This window comes from Chionomys nivalis, chromosome 16 (assembly GCF_950005125.1).
Source record: "Chionomys nivalis chromosome 16, mChiNiv1.1, whole genome shotgun sequence".
Classification (NCBI taxonomy): domain Eukaryota; kingdom Metazoa; phylum Chordata; class Mammalia; order Rodentia; family Cricetidae; genus Chionomys; species Chionomys nivalis.
The window spans coordinates 47,430,630-47,446,191 of record NC_080101.1 but is presented as its reverse complement, the minus strand read 5'-3'; the positions used below and the strand labels follow the sequence as shown (position 1 = coordinate 47,446,191).

The 15,562-nt window shown below is 34.6% G+C and overlaps 1 protein-coding gene across 2 annotated transcripts in view; it reads left to right on the top strand.

Annotated features, from left to right (window-relative positions):
- Window positions 1-15,562, top strand: part of Mybl1 (MYB proto-oncogene like 1) — a 37,041-nt gene that overhangs the window by 2,228 nt on the left and 19,251 nt on the right. For both annotated transcript variants that reach the window (XM_057791111.1, XM_057791110.1), the window contains exons 2-7: window positions 6,073-6,178; window positions 6,719-6,790; window positions 7,851-7,943; window positions 10,948-11,168; window positions 12,761-12,935; window positions 15,438-15,509. In XM_057791111.1, the coding sequence (XP_057647094.1) occupies window positions 6,073-6,178; window positions 6,719-6,790; window positions 7,851-7,943; window positions 10,948-11,168; window positions 12,761-12,935; window positions 15,438-15,509 (739 nt within the window). The remainder of the gene's footprint in view (window positions 1-6,072; window positions 6,179-6,718; window positions 6,791-7,850; window positions 7,944-10,947; window positions 11,169-12,760; window positions 12,936-15,437; window positions 15,510-15,562) is intronic.

Genomic DNA, 15,562 nt, shown 5'->3' with positions numbered 1-15,562 from the left:
AATGTGAATGGAAAACTTTATAAGGATATAGGCATAAATTCTTATAGTAGACTTTTTCTATGTGATCTGAAAAATAAGGCTAGCTAAGAGCAGAAAGTGTTACCCTAAATATGAAATAACTGAAAGATATTGGTTCATTTTATTTTTTAATAGCTGAAAGTCTGTCACTGAGATTTGCATATAGGAAAAGGTCATGTAGTATTGTGGCTTAAAATAGTTTTAGAACCCAGTGGCAGTTTTAATGATGTAATTTAGAGATAATTCTTTTATTGGGATATATGTTAATAACATGCATTTGATTTTTAAGCATTTATGTAAAATAAGTGTAGTTTTATTTTAGTACTTAAAATTTTTATCTTTTCTTTTCATGTGTATATGCACATGCATGCATGCATACATACCTGCTAAGGTGTGCAAGGTGAAAGGGCAGCTATCTGGAATTAGTTCACTGCTTGTGCTATGTGTGTCCTGGGGAATCACACTCAGGTTGACAGGCTTGACAGCAAACACTTGTTGCACCATCTTTACTGTCCCAGTTTAGTTTTTAAAGGCTAATTTAACACTTAAAAATAATTATACTTACAGTAATTCTGATACTACAAAGCCTATTTACTAGGTACAGGTTAAGATATTTATACTTAAGATGACCAATGATTAAATTAAAATGATAAGATGAAAACTAGATTCTACACAGAAAGTTTTTTTCCTTAGTAGTATGCATGCATTTGTGTGTGTGTGTGTGTGTGTGTATGTATGTAGCAACTTCACTGTTGTTTCCAGAAACGAGTGGAAGTGAATATATGTAAAACTATGAGAAAGGATTTTTTTTTTTAGTTAGCTTTGTCTTTAATTAGCAGTATTATTTTGGGAAAGCAGATATAGTCCATTTCAGTTTTTATTTGTTAATATAAGGTATTTGGACTTTTTAGTCTATAAGGTAGCTTATATAGCTTTAATATGTATGTTATTTTGAGAACTTTTGTTACCATTCTTTTTTGTTTAAAACTATACTTCTCTAAATGAATTATAAATATTGTCCATTGTCTTTGTTTATTGATAGTTATATAGAACCCTTTTCAGTATGTATCTCAGTGTTTGTAGTATTAATGTCCAGATTTTCTGAAGTCAAACTTTGTCTTCTAATACTAGTTTGCAGTCTAGAGATGGAAGCCCGTCATCATGCATGCAGTACATCATATTTACCACTGGGTGGCCTGATTTCACTTTATTAAATCAGCTTGGTAAAGTCTCATAGTTTGAGTGCAGCTGAACTGAAAATAATTAAATATACAGTTGCCCTGACCTCAAAAAGTATAATAAAGATGTTTTTTGAGACAGGATCTCTCTATGTAGTACTATGTAGCCTCAAATTCACCATCTCACTATGTAACCCGGGCTAGACTTGAATTCATTAAAATCATCCAGACTCAGCATCCCAAGTATTGAAATTACAGATGTGAGCCATTACAGGATATGAGCCATTATGACCAGCCTTGTATTTTTTACTGTGACAGCTATTTGAGATTTGAGGAAATTTGAATTAAAAATGTGATCAAGTTGAAGCAATTTTACTAGAACAAATTCTTTAATTTCTCTAATTATTTTTCAGTAAAAATAAATTATATTTTTCCTTTGTTTAACTCATATCTATTAGATTATGTTATTCTGTACTTCTCCAAAACATTTTATCTTAAAAACCAAGTGTAATTTTTTTGTGTTGATTCACAAGTAAAGTCATGACTATTGTATCCTATTAGCTTATACCCCAGTGTAAAATTACCTTTAACCATTTTCCTAGCCTAACAGGTTACAGATATTTTATGCTTCTTTTTATTGTTTCATAATCATCTTTTTCACTTTATTTAACCATAAAACAGTTTCTAGTCAGTTGTGGCAGTGCATATCTATAATACTAGCTCTTGGGAGACAGGAAGGAGAGTCATTAGTTCAAGGCCAGCCTAGATTACAAAGTGAATTCAGGGCTACCTTGAGATAGTCAGATGTGTCAAAACCAAAAAGAAAATAACAGCTAAGTATTAAACACTTTATAAAAAGAATTTTTCTTGACTTAAATAAGAACAGTAACAGCGATTGTGGAAAACAAATCTTAGATTGGTGAGCCTTTTGGTTTATAACTAGTATAATATTTTATCTACTTCTTTTGTCTTCTAGGTTAATCATGCTATAGTAGAAGTAATTTATTTAACTACATAGTAGAAAGGTCAATTTTACTGAATCATTGCATATCACTAACACTGATTTCTGCAGTATTAAAAATGCCCCCAAATGCTGTAAAATGTTGAAAAACGATTAGCTCTGTCTGTAGTTTCTAACTACTGCTATTGTAGCATCTTTTCATTGTTAATGGTGAAAGTGGAACTTTGACAAGGTTACATATGAAGATTAATTCTTTTCCTTTAAAATTATTTTTTATACTTGTGTGTGCATATGTTTGTATGTATGCATGTGCGGTTCCGCTTGTGCTGCAATCAGAGAATAGTCCTCAGGAGCCCTTCCACCATATGGAAGTCTCTTCTTCAACTGTGTGGGTCTTGGAGATCAAGCTTAGGTTGTCTCTGAATCATCTTGCTGGCTCCATCACTCCCCCTTTCTCTTATTAAATTATAAGCAGAGTTGGGCATTTTTTTGTTACAGTTAGTGAAATTGATACATTTCTAGGCTTCTTTGCTACATTACTAGAAATTGTATTATGCTTTCAACAATCAAATGTACATAGAAATAACGGGGCTAAGGATGTTGCTTCATGGTATGATGCTTGTTTAGCATAGATGAAGGTTCTGGGTTTAACACTTATCTCTGGAAACAAAATCAACAAAAGAAGCTCATGTACAAAAAGTTTATGCTAAAATTAGGAGATGGATTAGTCAAATGCTAGGAAAGTCCCAGTGGTAGAGATGATTCTAAGAATCCTACTTTAATGTTCCCTTGTCTTTACCCTCACCCACTCAGCCCAACTTCCTGAATGCTGAGTAGATATATAGCTCACTGTTGGAAACTGATGACCATGTTAAGTGTAAAACAGAATACAACCTTGTGAAGAAATAGAAATTTCTCACAGAGTGTGCAGGTAAAAATAAATAACAGAGCTTTAAAGTGAACAAGGTTTTAGAAAAATTACTCTGTGGTGACTAGTGTTTTTGACCAAAGTAATACTTTTGTAACTCATATCCCTGAAATATTTTGATAAGAACCTTCAGGTGGATTTTGTACAGATAAGATGTGATATAGGTATTTTTGTGACCATTAAAGATCTATACAGGCACATTTCTAAATTAAATTTTGTTTTGGCATAGAGATAACCTAGTTTAAAAACAGTTTTGAATATGTTATGATGGAAGCTCTTAAGACCAGAGAGGAATGAGGATGAAGAGAACTTATGAGAAGCATGCCTGACAGTTTTTTGGGGTGTCAGGAAGTGGTAATGTTGTTAAGGCATTTCCAAGAAAGGTTAGGCTAGACTTAGGTACTCTCAGTCAACCCCTTGTGTGCTGAATTTCCTTTAAAAGTTTGTTTTAGCAGATTCTACTTCTTATGTTTTAGCAGGTTCTACTTCTTAAAATTCTGCCACTCAGAGGTACATTTGAACAAAAAGAATGTCTTTCCCTTCTTTCTAGAGCAGTGGTTCTCAACCTTCCTAATGCTGCAAAATTATTTGGTGCTACTTTATAACTGTAATATTGCTACTGTTGTAAATATCTGATATGTTACCCCAAAGGGGTCATGACCCTCATGTTGAGAACCACTGATGTAGAGCCCTCTCCCTTCTTCTATATACTTTGAGATCATACTGGTATTAAGCAAAGCAGATGTTTTAGATGGACTGAAATGGAATACTGCACATTTTGTAGTATAAAGCAGTTAGAGGAGGAGGAAGACTAAGGAAATCATTCATTGATCTTACAAATATTTGAATGGTGGTGTTGAGCTTGGTTTGGAAGGTGAACATGGTAACTAACCTTGGTCTTTACACTGTTGAGCTTACTGTTTGGTTGGGAAGATTGGCAAATGTGATTAGCATTAAGATAAGAAAGAACAGATACTCTGTAAACTACAGTGTGGAGCATTGTCCAGCCAAGGAGCTTACTTAGAAACTTGAAATCCTTGGACCTTGAAGCATTTCCATGTTATTGTGTGCTCCTGGTTAATCCCATGATATTTCTGAAAGTAGATCTTGGCTGCTAGTAGTAGGTTTTGTTTTTTTTTTCTAAACCTGTATATTGGTTTGAGGCTTAGTTCCACAACAATATTAAGGATTTGTAGATTATTGTTACAATAGAGGCATCACAGCTAACAGACTAGAAGAGTTTGATGTTTTGTCTGCCCCAGTATGAAAATTTCTGGTCAAATGGATTTGACAAATGAGAGGAAATTGGGGGTTCCTACAAAGGGTGTGTTATACGTGCATAAAATCTAGAGCTTGACTTTTAATTTTTGTAAGATCGAATCTGTATACCATATTTAGATATTAAAAGTTATTTATATATTGCATTAAATATACTGAAATCTTCAGACTTGATATTTGAAATCAGAATGAATTTTTAGGAGTTAAATTTAGTAAGAAAAAATAGTTTTAAATACCATTAGATGATCAATTTACATAATACTGAACCATCTTTTCTTAAAGGTAAGTGATATGATAGTCATCTTACAGTCCTGAGAAGTTAGTATGTTTCGGGTTGTAAACTTTTTTAACTTGAACCTTGTTCTCTTTCTAAAGGCACTTGAGGTTTGCCTTTTTAACTTCCAGTTTCTTACTATGCTTTTCCCATTTTCCCAATGTGTTATATAACTAAAGTGGTTGGATAGTAAACTGTAGAACTCAACTGTGCCTTATTTGGTGAGACTTTGGGAAAACGTTACTTTTCTAAGTCCAAGTTTTTTTGTTTTGTTTATTTGTTCTTTTTAAACCTCTGAGCATAGCAATACTGGTAATACTTCTCTCTTATAGTTGTGAAGTTTGCTTTCTTTTGATGATTTATTAAAATTCTTTTTAGACAGGATCTCACTATGTAGCTATACTTGCTCTGGAACTCCCTATTTAGACCAGGCCAGCCTCAAACAGAGGCTTCCATCTGCTTCTGCCTCCAAAGTGCTGGGATTAAAGACATGTACCATCATGCTTAGCAAGATTTCTTAAAAAAAATATTTTGTGTGTGTGTATATGAGTGCTTGCCTGTGTGTGTGTATGTGCACACAAGCACTATGTGTATTCTTGGTGCCTGAGGAGACCAGAAAAGGGTGTTGGGTCCCCTAGAATAGGTGGTTGTGGGTTCTAGGAACCAAATCCAGGCCCTTTGTAGGATCTGCAAGTATGCTTAACCCCTAAAGGATTTCTGCAGCCCCTGTTGTGAAATTTTTAGAGGGAAATTTAATAGACTGCTATAATCTTTGGTACTTGAAAAGTTTTAAATAAATGCTAGTGAGTGTCATTTTCAGATGCTCATTACTTCTCAGCCCTCTAACTACTCAGTACCATCTACTCAGATTATCGTAGAGCCTTGCCTCCTTTAGGGGTTCATTCTTGGAACTTCCCTTTTCCTTATTTTACTCCATATCAACCCAAGCTCTGATTTTTTTCACTATATCAGTTTTCATGGGTCATCTCATGCCCTCAACTATTATTTTTAATTTTATTCTCTCTCTGTATGTGTGTTTATGTCTCTGTGTGTACACATGCACACATGTTCATGTGCTTATAGAGGCCAGAACACAATCTTGGGTGTTTTCCTCAATATACTCCAATGTATTTTTTGTGATAGTGTCTCTCACTGAACCTGTAGCTTGCTGATTTGCCTTTGCTCACCCGTCCTCAAGGCTCTCCTTCTTTTCCTCAAATAGTTACTCTCTTGCTTTCGTGCTACATACATTCCAGTACCCTCTATTGTTCCCATCTTTTCCTTTAGGACTTAATTTTCTAAACTTTGTTTAATCTTGAGACTATATTGTTTATTCTGAGTAGCTTCTTTAGTCACACCTGCATATATAGACTTAGAGCTTGAATTAAATAATTTAAATAAAAATTTTGAGCTTACATATTATATTCTTTTGTAGTGAGGATGAGGATGACGACCTTCAGTATGCTGATCATGATTATGAAGTACCTCAACAAAAAGGACTGAAAAAGCTCTGGAACAGAGTCAAATGGACAAGAGATGAGGTAGTTACCTGGCAAAATTTACTAGTCTCATATTTATCAATTAATAACTATTATAGTTATAAACAACATTATAATAAAAACAATGTGAGAACAAATTATCAACTCACTTATACATTCTTTTTTTAAAAAATAAATTTATGACATTGTGAGGCAGTGGTGGTACAGCTTTTAATCCCAGGGGAGGCAGATGCAGATCTCTGAGTTCAAAGCCAGCCTGGTCTACAGAGCGAGTTCCAGGACAGCCAGAGCTGTTAACAGAGAGAGAAAGCCTGCCTCAAATAACAAAACAACAACAAAAGCAAAAAACAAAAAAACAAAAAACAAAAAAAACAAAAAAAAATCCAAACCAAAAACCAAACCAATGACACAAACAGCTGGTTCTTTCGGATTTACTGAAGCAGTATAGTAAATGGAGGAATTTGTGTGATAATGACTTTAATTCTTCTCAAAATGAGTACCAGACATGACTTGAGAGAGTGAGAATACCTCTACATGCCAGGGGTGGGGAAAAAATTATAATTTTTATGCCTCTCTTAATAGGATGACAAGTTAAAGAAGCTGGTTGAACAACATGGAACTGATGACTGGACTCTAATCGCTAGTCATCTTCAAGTAAGTGAGATGTGAAGTGTATTTCTGTAATATCAGGTCTACTTAAGGTATTAGTTTACATATTCTTCTTTTCAGAAATGTATTTGTATTAAAACATCTGGTTAATTTTTTTCTGGTGTGTTTGTAGTTGTTTGTTAATGGCTTAGAAAGTAATTTTCTACAACAGTTGAATACCTCAATCCAAATATCTGAAATCTGAAATAGTTCAAAATTCACAGCTTTCTTGAGTACTGACAACATAGAGCCAGAGTAGAAGGTTTTACACTTGACTTAATGTCATATGTCACAGTAAAAATGCCAGGTGTACTAACATGTATAAAATTATTAGATTATGTGTATAAGGTAGATATGAAACATAAATAAGTTTTATCTATAGACTTCTGTCCTATCTCCAAGATATATCATTATATATGTAAATGTTTCACATTTTAAAAAAAACCTGAGGGCTGGAGAGATGGCTCAGAGGTTAAGAGCGTTGCCTGCTCTTCCAAAGGTCCTGAGTTCAATTCCCAGCAACCACATGGTGGCTCACAACCATCTGTAATGAGGTCTGGTGCCCTCTTCTGGCCTGCAGGCATACACACAAACAGAATATTGTATACATAATAAATAAATAAATATTTTAAAAAAATCAAAAAAAAAAATAAAAAAACCTGAAATCTGAAATAGTTCAAGTCTCAAGAATTTTGGATAAAGAATACTCAATCTGTACGGCATTTATCCAGGGGCCTAAAAAGACCACTGCACAGCTGAATTAGCTTTTTATGGAGTATGTCTTACTATGTTATAAAGGATAGTATAGAGGTACATACTTTAATTTCAAATGTATTATTTTTAATTTGCAATCTAAACCTTTGATTAATTAAAGATACAGAATTGGGATTTTAGGCATGTAAAATAAATATTACATAAAATAATAAAATAAAATAAATATATGTAAAAGTTTGATATTGAATATAGTATTAATTCATATTTTGTTTATATGAATATACTTAAATTTGGGCTAATTTGCTTCCTGGGAGACATTTATTCAATAATAAAAATGTCCAAATTCTTTCAGAATCGTTCTGATTTTCAATGCCAACATCGATGGCAGAAGGTTTTAAATCCAGAATTGATAAAGGGTCCTTGGACTAAAGAAGAAGATCAGAGGGTAACATGTTCATGTTCATGTTCTGAAAAAAAAATTTAAGTGTTTATTTTTGTGTATGTTTGGACACATGTATGTGCATGCATGCTCATGCCACAGCTCATATGTGAAGGTAAAAGAATAATTTGTGGGAGCTAGCTCTCTCCTACCCAGTGTTTGGGTCTCAGGGGTCAAACTCAGGTCATCAGGCTTAATGACAAGTGCCATTGAGCCATTCACTTGCCCATGTTCATATTCTTGATGTTCACTGTGTATGTAGAATATATAAGTAGATTATTTATTATTTATTAGATTTATTTTTACTTATTGTTTGTTTATTTTTCAAGACAGGGTTCTCTGTGTAGCTCTGGCTGTTCTGGAACTCACTCTGTAGACCGGGCTCTGTTTCCTGAGTGCTGGCATTAAAAATTTGCACTGCCACTGCCCAGCTAGATTTATTTCCTTATTAACTTATTATAACACATGAAGTATGATTATGTATGTACAGACATATAGAGGCCAAGGACTACCTTGGGTGGTGGTGCTCCTCAAGACAGTGTCATCCAGCGTTTTGATGAATTAGGGTCTCTCATTGGCCTTAAACTTGACAAGTAGGAATAGGTTGGTGGACCTGTGAGCATCATGGATCTGCCTTTCTGCCACCCTGTTACTGAGATTGCAAGTGTATGCCACTATGCTCAGCTTTTTTTTTTTAAATGTATTTCTGGGGATGGAACTCAGGTCTTCATGATTGCAAGGAAAGCATTTTAATAACTGAACTATCTTTCCAGTTCATACTTTAAGTTACTTGGTACTGTTCTTTGGAGGCTGTGCTGTATATAAGAATTGAATGTTGAATGTCTTGAACTATAACTCCCACTCCCCAAGCAAAAATGAGTGAAACCACATGTAATAAATACAGTCTTTTTTGAGGGCTTTATTTATTAAAGGAATAATGCTTTATTTAAAGTTTGGTTTAGCCCAACCTACAGTCCACAACCCCAGATGACCTATACAACAAAGTGGGTCCCTTAAGAGAGAAATACATGAATCTACATAGGAAGGAGAAAAAGACAACATCTCCTGAGTAAACTGGGAGCATGGAGGTCATGGGAGAGGGTAGAAGGGGAGGGGGGGAAGGGAGGGGAGTAGAAAAAAATGTATAGCTCAGTAAAATCAATTTAAAAAGTGACTTGAAAAACAACTGAACTGAAGCAAAAAAGAAATACTGTAACTATGAATAGGTCTAGAAATAAATAGTATGTGCCCAAAAAATATTCCTCGGACATTAATAAAATGTACAAATCTTAAGGATTTTCATTTTCAAAAAAAAGTTTGATTTAGCAACATTTAAGGCACAGTTTCCTGACAAAATTTAATTAGCATTAAAAATGGATTTTAATTTTCTTTTCACATTTAGTAACTTAATATGTAAGGAAATCATTCTTAATTTTTCCTCTTGACTGTAAATGAACCCAGGATTAGAATAGAAACATCTGCCTTCCACTAGGAATTGCTCTTTAATTCAAGCCCCTTAAAGCTTGCTTATTACTAGTGTACTTGGGGAATTAGAGAATTATTAGTGCCCTGAGGGCAAACAAAAAGAAAGTTACTTCATTAGTCTCAGGACTGGCTGATTTTTCTTAATGACCAAGGATAAGTTTTGAAATGTGTGATCTGGGGCTGGTAAGATGGCTCAACTGGTAAAAACTTGTGGTTTTCTGTGCAAGCTTGACAACCTCTGTTCAATCCCTGAATTCAAAGTGGGAGGAGAGAACTGCCTCCTGAAAGTTGTCCTCTGACTTCTACACAGTCACCATGGTTTGTGTGTGCCTACACTCACACTTATGAATCATAAACATGCAAATCATAATAAATAAAGATGACTAACTAGAATACAATGTGGGATCTTCAAAGACATTTAATAGCTGGACCTAGTGGCATTAGCTATAATTCTAGTTACTCAGTAGGTATAGATAGGGCATTGCAAGTTTAAGGCCTGCCTGGGCAACTTAATGAGACCCTGTCTCAAAATAGAAAGTAAGAAAAGGGCTGCGAATATAGTTCAGTGATAGAGCACTTGTTAAATATACCTAATATCGTGAAAACAACCACAAAAACAATAACCAAAGCTGCACGTTTAATCTTTAAACCTTATTTTCAAAATATGACAAGTAGAAACATATCATGAAAATATAGATATGTGTTAAATTATCCATCAATATGGAATGATTATGATGTGATATTTGACAATGGGTCAAAATAGCAGTGAAGTAGGTCAGGCTGAGGAGATAAACTGTTATTTTAATTTTAGGTAAATTAGCCGGGCGGTGGTGGCACACGCCTTTAATCCCAGCACCTGGGAGGCAGAGGCAGGTGGATCTTTGTGAGTTCGAGGCTAGCCTGGTCTACAAGAGCTAGTTCCAGGACAGGCTCCAAAGCAACAGAGAAACCCTGTCTCAAAAAAACAAACAAAAAAAAAATTAGGTAAATTAAAAACAAGTTTAAAATGTAGGAGAAAATGTGCAAGCTCTATTTTTTCAGTTTGATAAGGAGGAAATGAAAAGCCAGTAATTATAGATCTTTTCTGCTTCCTAGTGGACTTATTTAACTTTTAGTTGAAGCTTATTTTCTCTTGTTTTTTTTTTAAGATGTAAGAGTAGAAAAGACAAATCTCAAAATTTTGTAGTTACTTTGAATTAATTTTGTAAGAAAATGGTTTAACTTATGAAATTTTTGATTCTTTGGGAATTGATTTTTGATCTTGCTGTATGTTGAAGAATTAGCTGGTAATAAATTTACTTTTTGTGAACTTTATTTATAGCTTAAATTTAATGTATTTATGTTAAATATAATTCTTTATTTGGAGTTTTTTCCTTTTTGTTGTTGCTGAGGTGCTTAGATCAGACCCAGGCCTTTGTGCACACTCAGCAAATGTTCTGTGACTATCCCAGCCTTGATATGCTTGAGTTACAGTTTGAAATTCTCTCGTGGTAATGGTTTTTCAACCTTTGTTTTTGCTTCTTAGGTTATTGAGTTAGTCCAGAAATATGGACCAAAAAGGTGGTCTTTAATTGCAAAACATTTAAAAGGAAGAATAGGCAAGCAGTGCAGAGAAAGATGGCATAATCACTTGAATCCTGAAGTGAAGAAATCATCTTGGACAGAGGAAGAAGACAGGATCATATATGAAGCACATAAGCGGCTGGGAAACCGTTGGGCAGAAATTGCTAAATTACTTCCTGGAAGGTGCTTATATAGACAAATGTACATTGTTTTTCTGTGCCTCAGCGTGTTCTTTACTACCTTACTGTTGAGTATATTTGCAACTACCCCTTTCCTTTATTTATAATTCAAATTTAGACTATAATAAATATAAGCATTCATTTGGGACTCTTTGTAATAAATTCTTTAGTAAGGAATATGATTGGTTTGTACAATAAAATGTTCAGACCTTTAAGTTATGTAAACAACATCTACTCCACAAGTCCTATTTTGTATTATTGCCAGTCAGGCAGAGCCTTTGTACGAGTTGGTGAAGTGAAATCTAACTTAGAGATCTATTTCACATTAGGTACTGTGCACCAGACTGGGGATTGCAAATACACTGATTGAAGAAACTTATTGTGAAAGTATGTTAAGGAAATTCAGTTCTTAATTATGGTATACTTTGAGCTGTGAAAACAGTACTTCAGCCCAGTAACTGAAGTAGAGCATTTTCCTCAAAGGCAGTGCTAATACACTCTTCATTCTACTGCTCAGATACTTTCTGTCAGTCTCCAGCAAGTACAGCAGACCAGCTACCCTAGGCAGCCTCATATCTTACTCAGACTATGCATTCTCATGCTGTATAGCTGTAATCACTGTGTAGTACTTCATAGTAACTAATATACTTTCATTTGTATTCCTTTATACTTTGGAATTATATGAATGGGAACATTAATGTCTTTGTTTCATTCATCATTCCTAACCCTGGCCTGTGAACTTCTGATACAATCAGTGTTTTATGCACCATTTTCTTCGTTTAGGCCCTGCCTTGGGGCTTTAGCAGCGTAGGTTCCAGTGTCTGTCCTATGCAGGGTGGGATTCACGCTACAAGCAGTACTAGGCTCACCTTTATAAAAAGAACCTTGGATAAAAAGAGAGCTGATGAGCCGTAAATTCATAAGTTCTACAAATACAATATTCTAAGAAATGGTAAAGAATACTTGCAATCTGTAATTTGTATTTTTCTTTCTTTTTTTATTTTTATTAATGGAATTGAGGATTGTACCCAGGACCTCATTTATGATAGGCTGCTAGACAAGCACTTTACCCCTTAGTTTAGTTTTGTTTTGTTTTTTCCTTTTCATTTCCCTGGTGTGAGGCTTTTTACTTAGTATGCCTTTTACCCAGAAGGCTCTTTTTTCTGTTTTTATTTGAGCAGGTTCTTACTGTGTTGTCCAGTCTAGTCTTGAGGTCCCGTCCTGCTACCTCAGCCTCCCAAGTGCTGACGCTGCAGGCGGATGGCCTCGTGCCAGATGTTCTTATGTTCTTGTGCTGCCAGTTCAGTCTCGACTTAAAGACCTCAGCAGAGGTCTTTCCTGTGCCCCAACCAAAACTACCCCATTACTCACTTATCACCCTATTTTAGTTATCCACACTGCAATGATAATTTTCCTATTTATTTCTTTGTCTTCCCTGTTGCCGTGTTTTCAGTAAGAGTTTAAGCTCTGTGATAGCAGGGACCTTCTAAATACTTGTTTCAACGGTTGTAAAAGTGTGTTTTATGGATTTTGTGTATGCTAGACAGTGCTAAAATTTTGGATTCCCTTTAAAAATGGTATACTTTCATTTCTTAGGACTGATAATTCTATCAAAAATCATTGGAATTCTACTATGCGAAGAAAAGTGGAGCAGGAGGGCTACTTACAGGATGGAATAAAATCAGAGCGATCGTCATCAAAACTTCAACACAAACCTTGTGCGACTATGGACCATTTGCAAACCCAGAATCAGTTTTACATACCTGTTCAGGCACATACTTTTAATATCTTTATTATTTAAAAACAGTTTCTTTAGTTGCTATATGGGAAAGGCTCTTGGTATTTTAGGACAAGTAAAATTTGTATTGGGCAGTGATACAGATAGACTTTTAAATTTCCAACTGAAAAAGTAAGCCATAAGTTTGACAAATATTTCAGTATAAATTTCATTTAAAATTTCCTTTTATAGGCCGGGCGGTGGTGGTGCACGCCTTTAATCCCAGCACTTGGGAGGCAGAGGCAGGCAGATCTCTGTGAGTTCGAGACCAGCCTGGTCTACAAGAGCTAGTTCCAGGACAGGCTCCAAAACCACAGAGAAACCCTGTCTCGAAAAAAAACAACAACAAAAAAAAACAAAAAAAAAACCAAAAAATTTCCTTTTATATGTGATTTTCACATTAAGAAATATAGCATATAGCAGTACTCTTTAATTCTTTGTAGTTATGGTCCAGTGAACATAAGATGTGCTTTCACATCTGCTGTAGTTTGTGTGTGATTGTAGTATTGCCTGACTCACAGTTTAAAGGAGGGGTAGTAAGATGACATTTAAACATTGCTTTGGGGACAGTAAACAGTTGATCTTTAACCCTGTTCCACTTCGCTCTTTACTTGGCTGATCTCAGCCTTTCAGGTTCTCTAGCGGTTACTCAAGTTCAAACTGATGAGCTCTGTCTTGTCCCTTACAGCATGCATTTACCCACCTGTAAGAAATTTGTTTAGGAGTCTTCATAAGACTGGCTTTATCTTTTCCTGCCTGTCTGTGTCTTATGTGTTTATGCTGAGCAATTCTTAGTTCTGTTCACATAAAATATTAAGACTGTCAGGACTAAGTAGCACCTAATGAAAGATAAAACGGGGCATAGTGTTAAAAAGTCTGCTTCCTGAGCCTCGGGTTTTATTTCATTTTACTTTTTTTTTTCTTTTTTCTTTTGCTTTTTTGAGACAGGGTTTCTCTGTGGTTTTGGAGCCTGTCCTGGAGCTAGCTCTTGTAGACCAGGCTGGTCTCGAACTCACAGAGATCCGCCTGCCTCTGCCTCCCGAGTACTGGGATTAAAGGCGTGCGCCACCACCGCCCGGCTTTCATTTTACTTTTTATGAGCATCACTAAGTTTTGTTAGACATACTTTTAAAAGAACCACTTAATGTAGTGACATCTTCATTTACAAATAGGAAATTATACTGAAACCTGACCTTAAGGATTTTAATGTTTTGTTTTTTTTAACATATTTTCTTCAGAGTCCTAGATTTCAATAGCATAAACTATAAGGTTTTGCTTCTGTCTTAGAAAAATTACCAAAGTTTTTTGACTTACAGAAAGATAATTTTATAAATTAGTTGTTGCTAAGGAAATGTTTGACAGTCTCAACCAAAATATGTTGGAATGATAAGGAGTTTTTTAGTATTTTAAGAATTGTTTCCTATTTAATAATTTAGAAAGCATTATACATTTAAAATTTAAACTATTAAGATAATTCTAATTTTTCTTGAGAAGTGTGACATGAAGAAAAATACATTGGTTTAAAATACTGTGGCATATTTTCATTGGAAAGTTTGAGAAAAATAAATTTCTAATTTATTGGAGTTACCAAGTTGAGTGATACATGATTCTAATTGAGTATTGTCAAAGTTAAGTTCTAGGTTAGAACAATGATTTTGCATTAGATAATGATTTAGGTAGATCCTTACAGAATATATACCGATTATATTTATTTGTATTTGATTGCCAGATTTTTTACAAATATCTCATATATTTTACTAGTGCTCACCGAATTCTAATACAATTATACAATTTTTTTTGATTTTTGAGATTGTTTTGTTTTTTTTTAATTTAGAGATTGACATTAGGTGGTGATAGGAGTAGGAACATGATTTATTATCTCCTGTAGTCAACCCTCAAAAGCTGACTTTCAAAAATATGCGGTAGGGAGGTAATGTTGGTAATGAACTGATTGACTGATACAACTAGGCTTAGAAGCTAGGTGTGGTGATAGACACCGGTAATTTCAGTTCTGGGGAGGCTGAGGCAGGAGGATCAGAAGTTTGAGACTAGCCTCAGGTACATAGTTAACTCCAAGCTGTTTGGGCTGCATAACAAAACCCTGTCTCACAAAACCAAAAGACAAAAACACAAATCTAAAATATAGATTTTTTTCCCTACACTTATTTATCAGTATAGTCTAGGGATAGGCAAAATAATTATTAAGTAAGTAAAAACTGTTGTTTTGAGTTTTCAAAGTTATTAGACAATATCCAATTTCCAAATTTTTCTTAGTTTATTTTTTTTGGGTTTTTTGTTTCGAGACAGAATCTCACCATCAAGCCCTGATATCTTATATAAGTTTGTCTGCCTCTGCCTCCTGAGTGCTGGCATTAAAGACATGTGCTGCCCTGCTTAGTGTTCTATTTCTTAATGTTGACATTTTATCACAGGCTGTCTTGGCATAAGATTTTTTAAAAAATGTATAACCTATAATAGCAGTGCTTTACTTTTTAGATCCCTGGTTATCAATATGTATCACCTGATGGCAATTGTGTTGAACATGTTCAGACATCTGCCTTTATTCAGGTAAGTTTTATTTATAGCAGAAATACAAAGGAAGACAGTTATCATCCATTGCT